The sequence below is a fragment of the Strix aluco genome, chromosome 1 (assembly GCF_031877795.1).
Source record: "Strix aluco isolate bStrAlu1 chromosome 1, bStrAlu1.hap1, whole genome shotgun sequence".
NCBI classification, from domain to species: Eukaryota; Metazoa; Chordata; class Aves; order Strigiformes; family Strigidae; genus Strix; species Strix aluco.
Window position 1 is genome coordinate 56,626,873 of NC_133931.1, and position 23,032 is coordinate 56,649,904.

Below are 23,032 nucleotides of genomic sequence, written 5' to 3' on the forward strand. Positions count from 1 at the left end.
AAAAAAAGTAGTGATGGCAAAGCTCATGCGATACATAAAGAAAAGCAGCACAACTACTGCTTTTTGGGAGTAACTTGGGAGTAACAAAGTTCTAAGGAACGTGAATTTTATTCAACAAATCCTCTTTTTCTGAGATTAACAAGTTTGGCTGACAATGAACAACTGTGCTTATTTCAAATGTATTTTAAATTCTAAGACACAATTTTGCTTAGTCCCATCTAAAAAAGGTAGGACTGTACAAAACCAAGATAACCATTAATAATTGACTTCATACATGGCTAACCCCTGCCTCTCAAAAAAAGTAATTTCACCAGAAGAGAAAACATTACATAAAGAGACTATATACTGCAGTGCAGCCATTTTGAAAACACATTTGAGATCTTTGTTTCAGAGCAAACCAGCCAAATTAACTATGAAGTATCAACAGAGGTTAAAACAATGAAAAGAATTGCTGCATCTGCTAGCAAGAGAATATCAAGTAGAAGTATGCTTGTTGTACTATACATGAATTCGCAAAACTACTACTAAGAAAAATAGGTTTGGGTGTCTACTTTTAATTATGGAAAATCTAGAAGGGGCAAAGAAAAGAGTGACAAACTCAGAGGCCTAAAATACTTAAAATAATGTACCACTTAGGATTACCCTAATCTGAAATGATGCAGAGAAGCTTGAAGAAAGCTTTAGGCAAACTCATAAATGCACACAAACAAACCACGTAAATTCAATCCAAAAGCTTTATTGGATTGATATACAAATAACTAGTTGCGAAGGTACATAATGGTGTTAAAAAATTGAATTATAGCAAGGAGTCAGTTTTTCATGACTACTGTTCCTTTTTGTCAGAATTTAAATTATGTAAGCTTATCAAAATGACTGATTTTGTTCATGAATATAAAATACCAGATAAATGGCCCCAAATGAGAGCAGATCACGTTAGACAAAAAAAGTTGAAAATTTTCTTTAATTGAAATTCAGAGCACCATGTATTTCATGTCCGTTCAAAATCTTTTTACCCTGAAATATTACAGACTTGTATGATGCTAAATTACTTAAATTTAGCATTACACCAGGTATATTCAACCAGTTAATAAACTATTTGTAAAAGACACTTACCTGGTTATTCTGGTCTGCGAGGTATCGTACCACAATAGGCAGTAAGTATTTGGAAAAAGCATATGGTATTGAAGGTCTATTTTCTTGACAGAACATAGCAATATGAGGCACCTGTTCCATCAGTTCTGCCCGTACTGTTGGCTCTGTCAGGGTCAAAATAAAACCAAAAAAGCCACAATAAATGTTCACAATCATACTGTCAGAATAAGCTTTTTACATACAAAGTATGTTCTCATGTGTTCATGGCAGTGTGTTCATGTCAAGCTTCATTTTGACAAGCACCATCTTTTTGCAAAACCAGGTACAACTACACTCTGTACTGCTAAGCTACTAAAAATACAGGTCCTACCTTCTCAGTGAAAAGCCAAGAGGTATAACAGAGCAAGCCACCAAATGTTATATCAGAAGCTGTCTGAACCCCCTATAAGCACCACCTACTTCAAAGCAACCTGCTAAGCAGAAAGTCAAGACAAAATTGGTACCACTGTGAGAAAAAGTGAACTGAGGGAGACTCCTGGCCACAGCCTCTCAGGGCAGCAAAGATCCCACTGAGCAGGACAAGCAGCCATAACCACAAATACTTTTTCATTCTTTGCTTTTTAAGGCTACTGATATTTTCGTCAGATAGAAAAGTCTGGCATCTTTCCAGTTGCTTCTGTTAAACATTTCAGGTATGTTTTTCAAAGTTCGTGACTATTTAAAAAAATATTTCATTCACTTATTAAATTCAGGAAACAGTGCACTGCTTGAATGAATCCTAATCCCCACAGAACATGCACATCTATTTGGTGGATGAGAGGAGAAGCAAGAAAATAAATACAAGTGTGGATTAGATTCCAAATATTAAAAAAGCTTCAATTTTAAAAGTACATCATCACCACATGCTGGATAGGCCACTCATCCACAGAGAAGGAAAAAAAAAGTAATTTCAGAACTAAGTATTTCTGTCCTTTCAGAATTTGCTGACATATGTGGTTACATTAGAGAACTGTTACCTATAAACACACATAACAAAAACCCATCAACTACTCTCAAGTTACAGTAATTTGATTTACAATGTTTTAAGTAATAAGATGTATACTGTCCACAGGCTACACATGCCTTACTAAGTTTTTACCTATGAATTGTTCAGGTAGATCTTAACGGTATGACCAGAACCATCTTCCTTGAAATACTTGGAATTAACATGATACATTAAAAATACAACCTTTTGTTAGATAGAAGCATGTAATTTGCATTTGTATTTAACATGGCCAATGCATGCACCACTTGGCTTTCTTGAACACTGATGACAAGTGACAACTTGGGCCTGAATAAAACAAAACAAAGATAAAGCAAATACCATGCTGTATGCAGTCTTTTCTTCACTGAGGACAGAAAAGATCATAGCACACAAAGTAATCAAATGCCTATAGGCTCTATTTCTTTGACTACAGACTTAAATTACTTTTCCTACAGAAAAACATACCAAAATCATCTGTAAAGTTTATGAATTGCCAACAAAGTTTCAAGATACAAAATTAAATCCCAGACAAATCAATACTGAATAGGTTAGCTGTTCATAACAATAAAGAAAAAAAAGTCTCCCATCCGCTCTGTTTCTCTTCCCAAAACATTAACAGGAACACACAGGACAAAAGCCTTTTTATTTCAACTTCAGATGTTCTGAAACATGCGTAGGTGGAACTCCATAAGTAATACACACATCCTGAAGTTTGTATTGAAGAAGTCAGATCCTGAAGACGACTACTCAAACTATGTGCAAGTTTTAGCAGACTTGAATTAACAAAAGTGAACAGATAAAATGCTATGTTTGTAGCACTAAACAGGACAGTTCACCAAAGTAAGCACCCGTAAACAGGACAAGCATAATAGTTAATAAGATCATTAATTCTGAAAGCTAAATTCTACATATCATATTAATGCAAACAAAGGAAATACTACTTGCAGTTTTTCTAAAAAACATAGAGAATACAAAGTTACCATCCTCAGTTTAAGTTTCTAATTTCAGTCTAGCTTTCTATGGGGAGCTTGCAGCACCTCCTACTATTAACACAAGATAGGATAAACTGCAATTCTTCACTAGGATAAGGTTTGGGGGGGGGGGGGGGGGGGGGGGGGGAATAATCATCAACCAAAGCAGATCAGCTGTTTTCAAGACTAAAGTTGGCAAAACCATCTATTTTCTTCCTACGGTGAATTCTGGTCCTCTTATCTGAGGAGGTCTAAGCTTCTTCACCCTGGAAGAGGGTCTTGAAATGTGTCAGAGAAAGAAGTCCTTTTACAATTCAACATGGTTTTTTTCTGTCTGTGTGAAAACCTGCCCAAAGGTGGCTAAGGGGCCTTGAAAACACCCTGAAAGCACCTGCCCCATAGCTGACAGAGAGTACAGCAACTACAAACTGAAGAGTCCTTCCCTGCCGAGCATGTTTTTAGACAGAGAAAGCCATCACTGCACAGACTCCCTCCAAGAGCAATTATTTTGAAAAGGCTGCAGATGGGAAACAGAGCAGAATGAGGAACCATCAAGGCTGTGCAAGGAGGGACGGAGGTGCGTGACAAGGAGGTAAGACTAGCAACTAAAGGGAAGGGAGACTGGAACTTGCTGGACAAGAAACTAGAACCAGGGCCCAATGCCAGGGCGGAGGGACTCGCTCCCACCTTTCCACAAGGCTGCTATTTCAAGACATGCCCAGGACATGATCTACAGGTACAAGAGGCTTGTGACACAACACTTATCACTTGGATCTCATTCTCATTTCTTAGGACTCCTGCCTCATTTTCTTACAGCAGACAGAAGATGACTTGGGAGGTGGGGGCAGAGGGGAGGGAGAGTGAGGAAGATAAATTTGGCTAAGACTGCATGTTTGGCAGCACTGTTTCTTAAATTGTTTCCAAGTTTGCTTCAGGCAGTTCCCACTCTCCCAAACCTTGCAGCTTCCATTATGCCAATGCAACTGTTCGTGCAGCCAGACAACAAACCATATCAAAGAACTGATCTGGCTGATGCAGCTTTTGCCCCACCACAGCAGCATGATTAAACAGCAAGAACTGGCATTTAGATTGGTTTCCCCGTGCAGTCACACATTTTCCTCAAGTAGCAGAACTATCTGATGATGGAAGCAAGCAAGTGATGGTAAGAGAGGGCACTGGGACTGCTTACTGTGATATTACCATCAAAACAGAGTGAAAGAAGCAAAATGATGAGAAACCCGACTCGTTCCTTTGCCTAGTGTGAAACTGTGCAAAATGCTCAAGCCAGAGTCTTCATTCTGGCACACTACTCATTTGATTGCAGTCTAAACTCTGTGTCTTCACTGCTGAAGAAATACCACCACTGCAGTCAAAGCCAGCAAAAGCTCTGTATTAAGCATGTCAGGAACTACATATAAAGCTTCAGACACTAGGCCCTCAAAATGGGCAGACTGTTTTGACTTTGATACCTCTACAGTTTGCCCACCCACTGGTAAAGTAATGGCAACACTCCCTCTCCCCAAATTGACTAGGTCTGCTGTGAAATTGAATTCATAAATTTCTAAATGAAGCACTCCAGTAAGACAGCAATGAGTACCAAAAACATAAGATCCCTTTTTCTTCATAACAGGGTTTGCCTATTATGCAGCACTTGCAGCCAGACCACCTGACAACACAGAAGAGCTGCTCATGTAAAGTGACCCCCTTCTTCCTGAGCTGCTAAGCAAGTTCTGGCTTTGTGAGAAACACAGACAGATGAGATGATGCAATTAAAGACTTGAAAAATTCATGCCCAGGAATGAACTAGAACTGTAAAGTCACCTTAGTTCTTACATTCCCTAACTTTTAAGTACATGGTTCTGCAATCTTAGTAAGGTCAATTCAACAAACAAACGAGCACTGTGTATGTAATGGGCTGTGTAATGCAACACCATAATTCGCTATCAAAAAGGCATTTGTGCTGTTCTGAGGAATTACTGCTGCTATGCAAGAACCTGAACCTTAAGCTTACCAATTTAGATAAGAGCTCAATTCTTCCAAATGCTGAAGCATATGTTCCAGTGTGTACTGAATAGAGCCTAATCTTGCAGTCTGATGGGGTTACAGTAGAGCTTTTTTTGGCATTATGTTTCCTAAAGACTCAAGCAACAATGCCAAAAATTTCTACTGAAGATACAGCGCTTTCTCATTCTCTTCATCCATTCCTCAGCTTTGTCTTCAGCTTAGACAGGTGGCAGCTCCAAATACAGATTTCAGCAGCTTCAATACATGACAGTGTCTGCTATTTCAGTTTAAACTTTTCTGTTGTTTATAACCAAATTTATAGCCTGGTCATCACCACAGTGAACAGAGCATGGCAGTATCAGTTAAAATTATTACACATAGCTTCTTAAAGCGTAAGCTCATCCAGCTGGGGAATACATCTGTATTATATATTTTTTGCACTGTACAACACAGTCAGGATCAGGCTTGCACACAGTATAAACAAAATCTGGGTGGAGAATTTTGCTTCACATCAAGACTGAAAGTTTCTATTTTAGGCACTCTGGAATATCACTGTGTACAATTAGGTTCTCCATAACATTTGCTTGGAACAGTATTTTTCTGTTTGGCAGAGGAAGTTTTTTTTAAATGCTGCTCTTTTCAAACTATCTCCTGAAGGTACAAATCTACGCCTTAAAGTAGCAGGCTACTAGAAAAAAGCTGCAACTTATCAAAACAAAAGAATTTGAAAAGAAATATTAATATAAAAAATTAGATCTCAGAAGCAAACTCATACTTCTTTCTCATTCATTAGTACTTTATTTCATTCTGTCAGGTCTTGTGTATTCTCTAGATACAGAATTATACTGAAAATAGACTTCCATTTCTTCTGTTTGTGAAATAACTTTTAAAAGAAGTTGCCAGAATAAAAATTACGCAGTTCTACCTCTCTCGATGTCCAGACCATATGAAACCAGCAATATATTCCAATCAACATCTCCAGAACCTGGGCAGACTTTGATCTGCACGTGCCAAGCTTTAGTTTTAGCTATTTCACAAATCACGATTTAAATCAACACCCCAAACTGACTCCAAAGTCACAGAAATAATTAACTGTTCCTTCCTCACCAATGAAAACACATTTCAGTTTCCCCTAGAATTTGACACTACCTCTCATGTAAGCAAAGTGCCAACATACTCATTTAGCTACTCCAGCACATACACTTAGTTTTCCTATATGAATGTGTAATGTTTATTTCATCCCTGCTGAGGTTTCAGTTCACTCTGTATTCCACTTCAGCTATGAAGTAAAGCACCACAGTTAACTGTATACTGAAAATTAAAAGGGGATTATTGCAGAGCTGCACAGTATAATACCAATTAATTGCTCCAGAACAGTTATTTGTAGATGAAGTAATTATTCCAGAGCCAGCTCACAACTAGATTTATTTCACAATAGCTTGTTCTGCAACAATGTACAGTATTTAGAAGAAATTCTGCAAAGCTTTCATTATCCCAAATGCCCATTCTGGAATACAAGCAGCAGTCAATTCCCTGTACATTTGTGAGAGGCTGTAAGGTTTGTGTGTTGTAAAAGTGTATATTAAGAACAGTTACTAGTGATGTTAATACTGCTTTAACCAATAATTTTGATTAATGTTTTGTGTACACCTGAATATTAACAATATTAATATTTGTTTTTATTAATGGTTGTGAGTAAGAAGTAAAGGTGTAAGCGCATAGCTTTGCATTTACACTTTCATTCTTTAAAAAAAAATTTGCTGAAACATAAATTAAAATATTGATTTATATGTGCTAGAGAGAAACAACAAGTGCAGAAAACACCTCCATGCCATTCCCCTTGCATAGGTCCCCATTTCCATATTCAGCCTGAATATAAGGTCCACAGCATACTAAAATGCCAATCTGCCAACAGCACGGTGACAGTACTGGATTTGTATGCACGTTTATACTCAAACTGAACGTCATTTGCATGATCAAAGACAAAGTTTAAATAAATTCTACAGTTTATCAACTCAAACTTTATCCATTCCCTTCTTTCCCAAATAGAACTTTCCCATCCCCTCTTTTCTTCCCTCTAATGTCATCCATATTTTCCCTTTCAATCTCTCTCACTTCCTGTTTCATCTGTCCCTCCAACTTTCCTACCTTTTTTGAAGACAAAAGATAATCTAGACAAGTGAAAATACACCATAACCAAAGCATGTCCCTTTTAGCTTAGGAGTCCACCAGAAAGACTGACGTGTCTGACACACGTGCTGCTTCAGTAGTCAGGTTCTTTTTTCTTACTAACCAAAAATGTACTTCACTACTGACTGACAGAGCGAGCGAGAAGTGAAATACAGACTAATGAGAGAGGGTAAAGTCACCATGAGTCATCCATCAGATGCATGGAGAGACAGAAAATGATCACATCCAGCAAAGGAAAAAATTCTTAGTGTAGCAGGAGGTGGAAGAAGAGGTATGGAAATTGTGGAAACATGAAGATGCAGGAGGGGAGAAAACACAGGTGGAGCTATGGACACCTGGGAAAGGCAAATATTAGCATTCCCACTAATATTGCTTAAATATGAAGATTTTGTTAAATGCAATGCTGTAATATGTGCTATTTGACAGGTATTGTTGGCATCTCTTACTATACCAACAGCAGTAACTGAAATGGTCTTACTGATTAAGCATGCTATTAAGTAATCAAGGTTGTGAGGCCATCCACATCAAGCCTGATTATATAGCTTCAAAACTTAATGACCAATTAGTCTAATAATTGTTTTTAAAATCAGTTTGTTTTGCAAATGGCATTTACAACCGATTCTATGCAGTAAAGAGATTACTTTTCATTCAGGAGAAAAAAATTCTAGTTGTTTATATTCAACAAATAAGTGATGGTCCTCAGGAAGTCACCTTCTTTTTCCCCATGATTTCTTTAGAAAGCTACATACATGTATCTATTTCACAGTACACTAAAATACCATACATATTTAGAAATTAAGACTCTCCCTCTAAAAGAATCCTCAGAAATAAGATTTAAAGCTTCTTGTGCCCCTTGCAAGCGCACTGAGTAAAATGCCAATAATGCAGTAATCCTGGCTGAGGCTAACTTTCAAAGCCAGTTAATCATACTTGCATGTACAATGATGAAGCCTTGTATCGTATAAGCCATTCACAAGTCAGCACCAAAAAAGTTTGAATTATACTAATTCACTCAAGTGAAAAAGATAGTCATAAGGCCCTTATAGTTCAAGGAAGATAGTTCAAGCTCGTGTAAGTCTGTGGCTAGTCTACATCTGCGAACGAAGAAGGCCCAACTGTTTTAACACTAAGATAAGCATTTTATCTCTTAACAAGCGTTTATGGGGGATAAATTAACATTGCCAAGCATTGGGCTTCTATGACAAGCTGCTTCTTGGCTTCTACAGGTTCAAAGACACCATAAAAACGTCTAAGTGGGAAGCCATACCTAACATCCCTAAAGAAACAGAGAAATTACAAAGTGATTAAAAAGCAGATTCAAAAGCAATACAAAGTACGTCAGCTGTAACTGTTCTAGGGAACTCACTGCCAAAGACACTAGGGAATTCCAGACTTTGGAATGACTGAAAAATACCCAAACCCCACAGCTAAATCACAGACTTAGCAGTAGCACCCAACTATACAGCAATGAAGACAAACACTGAATAAGCCTTCCAAGCAACTGAGATTTGGAGAATAAGTGTCTTTGGCAAGTCAGGGGGTTGAAGGCAGCATATTATTCCCCAACTGCCGCTGATGGGTTTCCTCCACTGGAACAGCTATTCTGTGCTGCCATTTACACACAGCAGGACGTGATACCAGGGCACAGCAATTCCTGTGTTCTGTCAGCACTGGAAGCAACTCATTTCCAGTATCACCTGAAGTAGATATTGTTTCCCAGTACTATTGATCTTAAGGCTGAAAAACCACATGTAACATGGAACTAATTCATTAGAAAAAGTCCCAACTGCCCTGTCAGAAGACCCACTTTATATCATCTGTACGTGCACTTACACAACAGTAGTCAGAACTCTCCTTCACAAAGTACATTTCACTACAAGTCTGTCTACCTGCAACCCGCACACTGACTGCTGACAGATGTTAAAACATCATTTAGCATTCTTTAGGTATAGACAATATTTAATTCTTCCCCCCAAAGAAACTTTCATAAATTAGAGATATAAGACACTACTCAAAGAGTCCAAATGAGTTCCCACCAAAAGCTATTTCTTTGAGAATTTTTTGTCAACGGTTCTTTGAAAATAGTTTTAGAGCTGATATTTGCAATGATGCCTCCAAAAATTTAGGTCTTTGCTAGCCAGTTGGTATGTCAAGATCTGTGTCAATCATACTAAACCACAGTCTGATGATTTTTTGTGCCTTCTATCCTACAATCATATATTTGGACACAGATCTTTTTCTAGTAAAGATTAATTTTTATTTCACATTAATGCAGTGTTTGTCATCTCAGTTGTGCTATTTAGCTTCTTAAAGTGTTATCACAGTACAGGAAGAATAAAAATAATTACTGTTTTGAAATTCTCTTGCTCTAAAACACAGAAATGGCTGTCTCATTGTAGCCCCAATTTACTAAAAAAATAAAAAAACCCAAAAAACCCCCACAAAACCGAAAGAAATTAACAAAAAAAAGGCACAAAAAACCCAAAGAAAAAATTAAAACAAAACAAACGAAACCCTAAAAAAACCCACCTAAAGATGTTTCTTTTTCAAGCAAAGACCACATCTGAAAAACATCAGCCCAACTACAGGACTTCTGAAGTTACAAAGTATTAACGAGACAGAGGACTGCTTAGGCAACTTTAGGACAGTTGGTATTTCTAGTTCACTGCTGTTACCCCTATTTTGGATAACACAGAAGTAGCACCAAGAGAGCACGGACATCGTGTACCTCACATACATGCTTCAAGTCAAGCCTCATTATACCAACTACTGCCAAAAAAAACCACCAAACACCTCACTTTCTGTGACTTGATTTGACAAGAGAAGACAACTTCCTCCAAATGTTGAAAAACAGGCATAAGACTAATGAGTATCACCTGTTAGAAACAAGAAGACCTATACATAATTTAGTTTGACTTCCCAAGTTTGTTTTCATTTTTATTTATTTACGCATTTAAACATGAAGGCTTAACTCCAGGATGGCTCTAACAATACAGATACCTGGCTCTAACCAAGCAAGTCAAAACACACATACTTTTATAATGCTTTCTTATTCTAAATTCAGTTATTTTTTTGTTTTACAGAACAAGTTGGAAAAAACATTGTAAATGGAAAAAAGCATCAGATAAGAAAAAAATTAAAAACAAGTCTAGTAATAGCAGCCTTAAGCAAAAAAAACTCCCACCAAAACTCCAAAACAAAAGCCAAACAAAAACCACTGTGCTGTTGTTTGTATAACAGTCAAACACATATATTAAGATGATACAAATCAGATCTAGTTCCCTAATGAATTTTCACATGGTTTAAGACATAAGGATATTCTAATAACCTGTCTTACAGAAACAGGTGAAGTCCAATACTGCAACTGCTCGAGGCACCAAACTCAGCTAAGTTTGCAGAAATTTAATTTGTGGGGCAGCTGCAGAATCCAGTGTTACTAGTTTGCCGTATCTGAGACAACTTCTACAATGCAGGAAAAGCCTGAAATGCTGCTTTTACTGACTCTAAGAAAATACCAACCCTGACTAAAAATGTACTCCGCCCTTGTTAAAGGAAACAAATTGATTTGAGCTGAACTCTTGGCTTCCATTACATTTCTACCTAAACAAACTTCCATTTGACACACTTAGTTGATCACCAATTAAAAGCCTAAGGCTACAAAGTTGCTGCACAAGGCTGTTTCCCCCTGGACACATCAGCCCTATTTTTCAAAGCTGAAGCCTCAGAAAGCTTCTGATGCTCAAAACTATTAACATGATCACGCAAACAAGCACTGTATATACAGATTTCAGAAGCAGAGCTCTGCTAGGAAAGCACTCTAGAAACAGTAGCACACCACTGTTCTCAATTAAAGACACATTTAATATTAAATGAATAGTGACTTTTTTTTCCCCCTCAAAGAATACTTGGAGAGGTTCTCAATACAATTATGTAATGCTTACAACAGGCTATTTTTCCCAGCTAAACTAGGACATCCCCTCAGAAAAATAAAAACGTACATTTTAAATGAAGACAGTAATGACAGAATAACAGAAATGCACAAAATACCTTTTTGCCCTTGGAAAGCATTATGTTCTGCAATTCCAGAAGAGAGAGAAACTAACAGACATTAAAAAGAAGAAACATTTTCTTCTCATACAAGATTTAATACAAGTTTCTCTCCATAGCACTCCTACAATGACAAAAGAATGAACTTCAGATCTTCTCTGATGGTTTGCTGCTAAAGCCTTCCTTCTGGTGCTTCAACTAGTATTACCTATGTTGAAATCAAGCCTTTAATTCTTTCTAGAGCATCTTCAACCTGGAATTCTGTTGCAGCTCTGTCCACACCATTTTTCCCTTCAATCCACTCGCACGGCACTTTTTAAGCACCCCTTTTCTTTCACATTTGTTTGTCATTATTCTCCTACATTGCTTTTTATTCCAAACACCCAGTAGCCTCAACATATTCATGAGCAAAAGCCCCTCTGTATCTACAGAGCCCCCTTACTCATTACTTGTACCTGCATCTTGCTTACCAGTTCCTGCTGCCTCTCCTATCTTCACAAATTGTTGCCCAAAAGGGACCAAGCAAACAGCTTCAGCATTTAAATTCTATCAAAACCAATAGGAGTTTTGCACACGTTTTGCAAGATTCTTTTCAAGACAAGAAATCTATCTACAAATCTAAAAATGTAGAACTGCTGAGTAGCTAAAGTACGTAGTAAAAGTTATTCAAAAAATGTACTGATGGAAAGTGGTAATCCTACATTTTGAAGGAGACTAATTCTGTTGAGGAAAATAGCCAGGAAAAAGTTATCTTTGGGAGGATGATTTAACGAAAGGAAATTTTACAGCATTTTATTGTATTTGCAGAAGCCTACTTCGAATATTGAAGACAAGAAAGAACATACTGGGCCTGTGCTGAACACAGGTTCAGCAATTCTGACTTTCCTTATTAACCCAGTAAAATGTTTAATGCTACCTACCTGAATCATCAGCTAATCTGCTGATTCTCTCCAACACAGCAATACAATCTCTCTCATCATCACTGACTTCCTTCAAAGTGTCCAGCAAACTTCGAGCCACCATTTGCCTAGTTTACAAGAAAGATTAAAAATTAGCATTATTTGTGTCCAGAAGTACAGCCAAGAAGTTGAACAATCATAAAAGTTTCTTAAACCAAACAGTAAAATTTTACATAGATTCACTTTTAACTTAGTAAACTTAGTTAGTCCTGCTTTGGGAATTCTTAATTCTCTTACCTGGCATAATCCTAAAGAACTGTTAACTTTAAATGTAACATTAAAAAGTATCCCTTTGGTTTACAAGGATAAGAGAAACCAGCCACAAAGATGAAAAATAGTAATCATCTGCCAAGCAGGCAAACAGGAGCTGAATGTTAGCAAGTCAGTGTCAGCCCTTCACTCCCACCTCTGAATTCCCTATCTTGTTCCATACAAAGCAAGACAACACCTCTATTGCCAGAACAGTTTTAAACAGTTATTAACTTATTTCACAAACAAAAGCATGAACACTCAAGTTAAAGATTTACATACCAACAGTGACATTTAGAAGCTAAACTTCATTCAAATGCTATATAGAGCAATGGGTATATACTGTGAAAATAAAATGCACTGGTACATATGCACTTGGGACCTACATTAAGCAAAGTAGAAAATGAAACATTACGAAAATATGCAACAAGTCAGAATCAACTCAGTTACAGCTTCTAATGTATGAGAAATTTTTCTGAGGATTAACTTGTCAGTGACAAGATATAGTAATATTTGGGGCTTTGTCCTCTAAGGTTCTGCTGCAGCCTATGGTGCAAAACCCATCAGTTACCTAGAGAGCCCTAAACCTTAAGTTTTTAAACAATACAGCTGGCAATGCATAGCAATCAACCTTTCTCCTCAACAACAGCCTGCAGTGCTGTAACTTTTTTTTTTTCCACCCTTTGGGACAATGTGGGTTGCACATCAGTTCAGAGAGCTAGCAGGATTATCCCAACAGCGGAACGGGCCAAGGAACAGCGTCCAACATGCTTCTAGCTCTTATACTGCCCCAAAGCAATTTATCAAAATGCTGAAGCAAGAGTCAAGTGCCAGATATTTCCAGAACTGATTGACACAAACACTGTTAGGATGTAGCCTAGATATAAGCATTGTTGACAAACAACAGTGCTGTAGACAAGAGCAGAAGCATAGCTAAACTTGATCATGTTCACTAAAAATGGTGAATGTGAGCGATCGTCACAAACTGGTAAGAAACAGATGGTGACATTCCTAGTGTATGGGGGAAGCTTGAGAACTTTACAATTCCATGCAGAGAAATACAGTAGGTTTTCATGAAGTCCCAAAGCTAAGAAGACTTTTCTATATTTCTAAAACTGAAAATTAGTAATTTAAACATTTCACACTGACCACTTGCAAAACTATCTTAAACTAAACTGTTTTAACACACGGATGAACAAAATCCTCCAAAAAACAAACTGCAAAAAACTGTTTGCCTTTAACAAATTTCCTCTCCCTCATTCTTTTCAACTTGGTAGAAGAAGAGTGCAACACCTCTCAGCAGAGATCTTGACATGCAGTTGGAAGTTCAGCTAACAACATCCTAATAAAGGGAAACAGACTACGTGACACACTAACCTAGAAGCAGAGTTGACTTGGTCTTTTAAAGGGCTGGACACCTCTGAAAAGAGAAGAGGAACAGATGAAGCATATTTCATAAACCAGCCTGCTTGGACACGTGTGTCTCCCACATATTAAACGTAATCTTGGAAAGCAAGAGACAAGTCAACCGACCCACTGAGTTGCTTTCAGCAAGTAAGGAACCAGAATAAACAGCACTACATCCCAACTGGCTCCTGGAGACTATGGAATAGTGCCCTGCTATGTTGGGAATTTTGAGCAGACTTATCTCCTCACAGAGCTTTGTTAGCAGTATCCTGAACTGTGGTGGCTGGATCCCACAGTAAGTCTTTACTAGTTCCTGGAGTTGGACAGATGGCTATGCAGAAGTAGCCAACCTGTAAGCTGAAGACCACAAACCTTCTACTCAAGAGGAAGAGACAAAACCACAAATCCTCGCCTGAAGTAGATATGACTTAGTTATTAAATCCACTCCAAGTTAAGAAGGGACATTCAATTTTTTCCCTGGACTAAATATAGAAGATGGCCCCCCACCTGCATCCAGATGGCATTTCCTCCTTTGGCTTGTAAAGGAATCAATGGATCTACTTTTACATTTAGCAGATTCTGGTAAAAAGCATTACAACAAAAGGCAACAGGGCAAGCTAAGCTCTCTTTAGAAAACTTAACTGTGTAGACAGCCAGTAATGACAGGGTAATCTCGTAACTCCATCCATTCAGTGTTCTGGGAGATTATGTCCACTCATGCCCTCTAAGCATTACAGGCTCTGACCTAGCTCTGCCACTATCCCCAACAATCTGCCAAAATTATTCTTTTGCCTCCAAGGTGCAAACATAGGTCACAGAGCTAAACCTACCTTGTGCATTTGCCACATGGAGGCAACTAATGCAGAATGACTTGAGCCCTACAAGCTCACGCTTCAACATGCTCCGCTTACTGGAGAGGAGAGTAAGCCTGGGTCCCCAGTGCTCTATCAGTCTGAGCTTCCTTTTTATGCAAGCCTTGGCGATTGAGCTACAAAAAGCCTACAACAAAGGACTGCAATGAACTATCAATGCATAGTAGCATAACATAAGGCAAGCAGTAGCTTGCCCAGCAACTTGCCAGGGAAGTACCAGGTAAGCATTTGTGAAATTGCAACAGCTCTGAAGGATGACCTGTCTGATCTAGACACAGAAAAAACAAAAATAGGCAGACATAGTTCATGCTCAAGAGGCAAGGAGATACCTCCTCTGAGAAGGAAAAAGAGATGCAGGTTTCCTCTAGGGATAATGACATATCCCGATAAGCTGCATACTAACAGGGAATCAGACTTCAAGTACAGACTCCTTCAAGTACATATGTAACAGAAATTACTTCACCAACGTCAATGCTGACCATGTAAATTATTTCAATGGCATACATTCTCTCACTATACATTACTCCTGGTTATCAGGGCATGACTTGGGGCTAGGATTAATGGTTTCTTGCCATTTCCTTCCTGCCACTGGCTTGGGTTTGTGCAGTGCTTGCCTCTAATGAGATACCAAGCTCCACTAAGAACTCTACCTTTACACATTCTCAGTACTAGCAGAGTTGTCTTCATTGCAACAACTCACAGAATTGCATCTTCTTGCCCATTCCATCAGATCTCATACCTGATTCCTCCAGGTCCAAAGAGACTTTTGCTAGCTGCTCTGTCAAGTGAGGCTTCAAATCAATAACCTACAGCTGTGAACTCTCAAAGAAAATTATTTATTCACCATACATACCTATGGTATACAACTGCCATCTAAGCAGCAATGCATCTATTTATCTGTTAAACAACTTACAGGCCAGAGAAAGGGCAGAGGTCAAAGGCTGGAATGTAGCATGCAGTACAAGCGCTTCAGCTATTACGTGCAGAAGTGGAGGATAATTAGCAAAATTCAAGTTTTCATGAGAATGCATGGGGAGAGCTTGTCTGATGGCAGAAAAGCTGATAGTTAGGATATCTTGTAGGTACACTTCACCACAGTTAGCAGCAGGATAAAATGGGAATAGATTACAAAAACCCTGCCTTTATGTCCACATGCAGGGGACAGATATTTTGAAGACTTGGCATGCATGGACATAATTAGGATTTGTAACAATGTACACCAAGAAGAGCTATAAATATCTTTGCTTGGCTCAAACCCCTTATATACTCCTTTGACCTTATTTGGAATCAATATTGGGAGTCTTAAGTGGTATAATTACCGTGTACTAATCACCATCATTAGCCCTTTAAATAAATTTCTACTATAGAATATAAACGAGTTCATCTGCACAAGGAGCGCATTTAGATAGTAAGCATACGTTAAGGAAAAAAAGAGAAAGAAGAGGAGAGAAGATAATTTTTTCTTCTCCCATTTTTGCAGAACTTCTAAATCAAGATTTGATGACATTTCATGTTTAAGTGAGTATTGGCAGTAGTAACTTAGCTTGGCACTGTTTTCCCCAAACAATCTCAGAAGGTATTCTGAATAACCTCCTAATTTTGAAATCAACATCTTTGTACCCTTCTTGAGAAGAAAGGCTAAATACACAGAGGTACAATTCAGTATTGTTGAAGTGATTAAGACTTCTTAGTGCTTTGGGAAAATGCTGTCCTTTGGTAGTTCAGCTTATATCATTTTAATGTACACTTACAAGATAAACTTTCTCGATCTATATTGTGAAAGTTAAACTTAAGTCATCTATTTGGTATGCACATATCTGCCAATCTGTGCAAAAAAAACCCCATGTTTTGATGTTTGTTTCATTTTTACTAAATTTTAGTCTTTGACATACAGTGGGCTCAGAAATACTGGAACATGAAAACAGAGGAAAGGAGAGTTACAGATTAAGAGAAATAACCTAATTTATCCTGAACTGATGAGAAGTGTCCTAGTCAGAATGAATGCCACCAGTTTCACCTGCATGGCTTTGGTATGAGTTTGGCATTTCCTTACTGTCAGTACTCAACAAATACCCCAAAAAAAGAAAGTTTACACTGGGCTAAGGCTGCATAGACAGAAGGAAAGTGACTGGGGAAAAAAAAATCCTGCAGCTGTGGATAACCAAATTCTCTATTAACCTATTGGTTATAATCTGATCATACTAAATTAAAATAAGGCAAGGGAATTTCTTACACTTCAGGAAGGTCTTGATAAGATTCACAACATCCCACCATACATACTGTCTTAGGTTTTTGACGTGCATTACAGCACAGAGGGATGAAAACAGCATTCTTCTGTTTTAGTGGGAGTACCTTCTGCATGCAAGTCCTAGTTTCTAAATACACAGTAAAATTACATTCTTGACTCTGCAAAAGGGAGTGGAGAACTGGAAAGGCTTATGGTATAGCCCTGATACATTTAAGAAATTGTTACCCTTAATTCCTTGGAAATAAATTGATTTCTCAGTTCCCGAAACAGAGCATATATTCTAAAGCCTTCTAGACTATTTTCCAGAATCACAGACATGTAAAACCAAAGTTTATATTGCAACTGTTGGAGTCAGGAATCAGATAACCACATTAAAATAATTCATTGTCACACGTGGTACAGTCTGCTTTCTGATGCCAATCTCTCTTCCACCTCGAGTCTAGAAAGCAAGAAGGCCACCTTCTACTGACCATATCAGAAACCACATGTCTATGCCTTGAAGTCAGAGGAGCATATCTTTTAGCCAAAAGAGACAAGTTACCCAGAATGCTTTAGGCCAAATCTTTAGCTACACTGTAGATAGCCAAAGTGCTACCGATAAACTGTATGGGAGTACACACACCTATGCTTAATCCCTCTTTGAGATCCAATATATCCTCAGTTACTGCTGAGTGCTGTTCTATGAGTATTTTGAAGTTAAACTTTTTAAAAAAAGCTATTTCAAAAGACATCAGGTATTCTCCCAAGGGAAAAGCAAAGTAGTACTTCAGAACACAAAGGAGCATGGCAAGAGAATAGCTTAAAAATATCAACATTGATATGTAGGTATAGTCTTGATAGCCAAGACTGATCATACTGATGAATGAGAGTCTGTTGCCAAGATCTGCTTTGGTTTGAAGAGAAAGGGCAACAACAATTCCTCAAAAAGTAGGCTGATCAGAAGGAAGGGTCTGTTGTTCAGGAACTGCCTCACTATTAGAACAGATCTATTGGTGCGTGTTGCATACTTCTGAGCCTTCTTAATGAGGAATGGAAGCAAGTTAATGGCAATAAAGCTCAGGAAAACCCACAGAGGATTTTTAAAATGAGAAGAGACAGAAGCTACGGTCCAATCTGCACCAGCAATTGGTTTTTAAAGCAAATAGCAAAAAGTGAGTCTTCATCCATGCATGCATGCACACAAACCAGTGCTACCAGACACAAGGAGACCTTGTGTTTCAGGGTGACGTCTTGGCTTTCTGCTCGGCATCTACTCTTGCTGCAATATGAAATTGGATTATTAAGGCATATGGCCAGAGATGCTTCTCAAATCTGGTCTGGAGGCTGCCTCCTCATTAATGAAACCATAACCAGAGTCCCACTTGCCTTGGTCTTCAGATACAAGAGGGGTCTTTTATTCTAATAAGTGTCAGATTCCACTCCATTCTCAGACTAAGACAACATCTGTGGCGTCGATCAGCAACACTTAAGAGTGAGGATGTAGACAGTAACATGCCAAAAATTGTCACACAGCAGCTCCTTTCACCATTTCGAAAGCTGTTAAAGGATTCCCTACCTCACTCTTTTTTCAGTTCATCCTGTCAAAAATCATACATATTTAAAATAAGAAGCAATTCTTATTTGCAAGTTCCAAATCATGATCTGCTAAAACTTCTTAGGATGTAGACACAGATCCATTTCCATCTCAGAGCAACTGGCTTGGGCCTTCAGACACCAGCTGAGAAATCACGAGTGCTCAAGGAATTGACTCAAAGGAGACTAGGCTTTTGTAGCAATTGTTAAAAATCACTTCACTTTAATCATTCAGTATAATCACACACTGCAAATATGATACATATGTAGATGACTAACCAGATAGAAAATTATAATAAAAACAAAACGCAAAGAGAAATACTGAAAATGAAATTTAAAGATTTAAAAAAAAAAAAAACCCACACTAAAAGCAAATTCATTCATTTAAAGGGAAAAAAAAAAAATCTTACCCTAATTTACCCAGGCTCAATGATTATGTTTCAAGGGTTTGGGCATCTATAACTTGAAGTTTCCACAAAAATGCAGGTTCAAGGTCACAAAAACAACCAAAACATTAACTCATTTGTAATATAATGTTAAACTACACATAAGTCACTGGATGTGAATATACTAAGATATATAAATCAGAATACATTTACGTTGCTTATTCTTACCTTTTCCCTATGAAATGCTCCAGTTTGTCTATCTAGCAAAAATCTCTCCAATTATTCCTGAGACTGACTAATGCTGAACCATCACAAACTGCCTGCAATAGTTACTCACTATCACTGTAAGTGATATAACTGCTACTTACATTCTATCACTACTGGCTATCATATGCTATATCCCATATTTTCTTATGCTACGTTACACAGTAGGCCTACAAAGAGAGCTAGAATTAAACAACATGTTTATACCAGCAAAAAACCCCAAAAGAAGCAAACACAAAAGAAAATCCAGGGAAAACTATAGCTACTCCACCCATCTTCCCCTGCAGAAAGCACAGGCAAGCACAGGATGCATAAAGCTGGACAGCGTCATCAAAAAGATTTCAAGCTTATGCATGCCCCACACCCCATGCAATCCATACTGAGACTCAGAGAGAGTTTTTTCTTAAACAGGCAAGTAAATATTAGGACCACTATTCATGTTTAAAATTCAAGCCACTCAACTTGAGTTTCTGAGTTTGTTCTCCTCTGTACTGGCTTTTACTACAAAATTATCACCTATAGCCCCCTAAAGGCTTCTCTTCCCTCCCTCCCCGTGAAAAGTCAAACACAAAAAAAACTCTCTCCTGGTTGGCAAATTGCTGATTTCATATCTCAAATTGTAAAAAACTTTGGATTTCAGGAAAACAGAAAACTTTGAAATCAGACATCTCAGAACTAATTTATGCATACAGATTTATGCAGGAAATAAGAGAAACCATTCTATAATTGTTAGCTTCAGTTCAATCAGAATGAAAACCTTCCAAATGGGGTATGTTCATACATGTAGTACGGAATTTTAAGTACACTTCACGTGACTAAAGTTAAGCACAGGACTAAGTTCTTACAGAACTGAGATCATGAACAAAGAGAGACTAACCTACGTGGTGGTTGATCATAGACTTATCTTCTGCATACTACTGAAGAATTCAACATAAAAGCAAACATGCTTTATTAAATATTTATTTGGAGTCCAAACTAAACTACATTAAAATAAAACACCAGAAAACCTCAACCTTAACATATTTTATGCATTTCTGTGATCTTGTAACTGCTTACAGTTACAATTAAAATAAATGCTGGTTTTGAATTTCTTTATTGCAGAGTACCTGTGTGCAGGGGATGGGGGGGGGGGGGGGGGGGTATGTAACGTACTTCAGACAGACAATACCTGTACTTTTAAATGAAAAAAACTAGCTCAGTGGCATTACAGAAATAAAAAGGGGGAAATGCAGACCACAGTATTACTGGACAAGACTTTCTTTTAGCAGTTTTTTATTTTCAATAACCAGAAGCAGCAACACCCAAACTGTAAACTGTGGATGAGGATGATCCTGAAGAACATTTCTTGGGTTCCTCTGGCAATACAGTGCTGATCATTATCCTCCCCTGACCTTCCAAGAAGTATTTTCTATAAAGTCACTTTCCACACAGTTATGGATACAGTTTACTATTATATTCCTGTGCCAACAGGAATGTTAGCATCCACAAAAAAACCTAAAAGTATGTGGTCCAATTAATGAAAAGGTTCAAGAAGTCCTGAACTAGAGTTGCTTAAAAGATAAGTAAACGTTTTTCTGTTATCATTAATCTTTTGCTCTCTGTAACTAGGAGTATCAGCAAACAGAAGAGTGGAAAATGAAGAATTTTGTGAAGTAGTTCGATTTTTTTGAATTATTTGTATTTCAGGGAAATTAACTTTAGGCAGATTTGAATCAGATGAATAGTTTGCATACCGTTAGCCAGATGGGACATTAAAAAGCATACCTGTTAAATATGTTCTCACTTGCAGCGTACTTGTCCAGTCTTCCCAAAGGCGTCAACATTTCATCTTGTGAGACAAAGTCCAGGGCTGAAGGTATAATAATCACATCAGACTCTGAGCTGTAGTCATCCACACCAACTATCAGAGACATCAGAAATATTCCTTATAATCACAGTAGTTTAACACTAAAATGATGTCTGTTGTTGGTCTGAAACACAGAAGTCTAGGCAAGATCCCACTGACAACACATTTACTCACTGCTCTATATCGTTCCCCCTAGCTTTCTGCAACCCTCACAAAGCCTCTCCTATACAAGAGTGATTGATGATGTATAAATTGGACTAAATGGATTTTGAGTAATTTTCTCTAAATTCCCAAATATGAAGTTTCACTAAACATCCAAGGTTCATGATATTTTTAGCTAACAGTATTTTTATACCTTATATTTTTATCAAGCAAATAACTTTTAGCTAGTTCTAAAGGCAGCTTTTTGAGGACACATAGACTAAAATCACAGCTGCAATTAACCCAGAGATAAAGAGTTTATACATCATCATCTAACAGAACAAAAAAAAAAAAAGGTTTTTTTAAAAAGAAAATAATTTAAATTAATAAGCATGTTAAAAAGTTCAGATGTGTACTGCTATATGCAACTACCAAATAAAATAGGTACAACTCACCTACTGCATAATTATTAACCAGTATATCAATAGGGAACTTTATATAAACAGACACCTTTATCAACATGGAACCACAATGAAGTGGAAAAGGGGTCCATCCCTACTCTGCAGAGCTGCTTGAAAAATTAGAATTTGAACTATGACCTCTTTTAGCTTCTATATGCCCTCTAAACTGCCCAAAACTCAGTCCCATAACAAGCACACACCTTAGCCTGCAAATGCAATCATTTAGTTGCAAGAACTATCCCAGGTCACCCGCTTTACTCCTGAAAATACAACACTACAGTATACTACAACTATTCTTCAGCCTAGCCAAGTTTCTCTGAAAAGCCTTTTGAAAACTGGCAAATAGAGATTGATAGAAGACAAAAGAGATCTAGAAGTCCAACAATGATTTTTTTTTTTTTTTAAAGTGAACTCTATAAAGGAAAGAAGAAAGATTATACTCCTCTTACCTTCCATACAATTATGGTAGCTATGTTACATAAATTGGTTATCAGACATTGAATCATTATCTTCAACATTCAGAATACACAAGCAGCTACCATCTTCTGAATGTCTTCCTTAACATATTTCTAATGTCAAAAGATTTAACACCAAACTTCTCTAGAAGAGTAATATTTTTAGACCTAAACTGAGTTAACAGCATCCCTTTGCCAATAAACTATTTCTCCCATTTTCTAGGTAGAGAATCAATGGACATTGCTTAATTGGTCATAAATAAATCCCATCCCTGAAAGAGGGTCCAAATTCTGCAGTTGCTGATAGGACATCAAATCCTTGCCAGAAATCAAATTAAGAAGTGATGAGAAAAGAGCAAGTGCATAAGAAGAATCTGGGAGATAGGGGCAAGGAAAAAAAGCATGCAAGGAGCTGCGAGTCAAAGCAGATGGAAGAGCTATTTGGGGAGAGGAAATAGTGTTCTTGGATACACCTAAGGTAGAGGATAACAAACTGCGGGAGGGAGGAAGGGAAGACTTGAAAGGTCAGCCGCAGAAAGCTATTGCAGCACAAAGGGAAAGCACTTAGCAATGCCAGGTTTACACAACTGTTTCAAACCTGTGTTTCGTTTGAATTTGTGGGGTTGGTTGGGGTTTTTTAGGTTTGTTTTGGGTTTTTTGCAAGAATCAGTTTTATTTTCACAGGAAAGGTTGGGAGGAAGGTAAAAATTCCCTCAATGCAAGGAAGGATTTTATGCTAGATTAACAAGTAACAGGCTACATCCTTTGACAAGTTCATAGGCCTTTAATTCAACCCACTGATCCAACTGAAACCAGAGGTTTTCCTATGTTTATAGTTATGCCA

The 23,032-nt window shown here is 37.7% G+C and overlaps 1 protein-coding gene across 10 annotated transcripts in view; it reads right to left on the reverse strand.

Moving 5' to 3' along the window:
• Positions 1-23,032, reverse strand: part of PPP4R1 (protein phosphatase 4 regulatory subunit 1) — a 67,686-nt gene that overhangs the window by 30,447 nt on the left and 14,207 nt on the right. For 4 of the 10 annotated variants that reach the window (XM_074821970.1, XM_074821999.1, XM_074822008.1 and 1 more), the window contains 3 exons: positions 21,050-21,185; positions 12,249-12,355; positions 1,114-1,256 (listed from right to left, as the gene is read on the reverse strand). In XM_074821970.1, coding sequence (XP_074678071.1) covers positions 1,114-1,256; positions 12,249-12,355; positions 21,050-21,185 — 386 coding nt within the window. Of the gene's footprint in view, positions 1-1,113; positions 1,257-12,248; positions 12,356-13,913; positions 13,957-15,554; positions 15,597-21,049; positions 21,186-23,032 lie in introns of those variants that run through there. The other 6 variants (XM_074821989.1, XM_074821978.1, XM_074822027.1 and 3 more) reach the window with 5 other exon arrangements.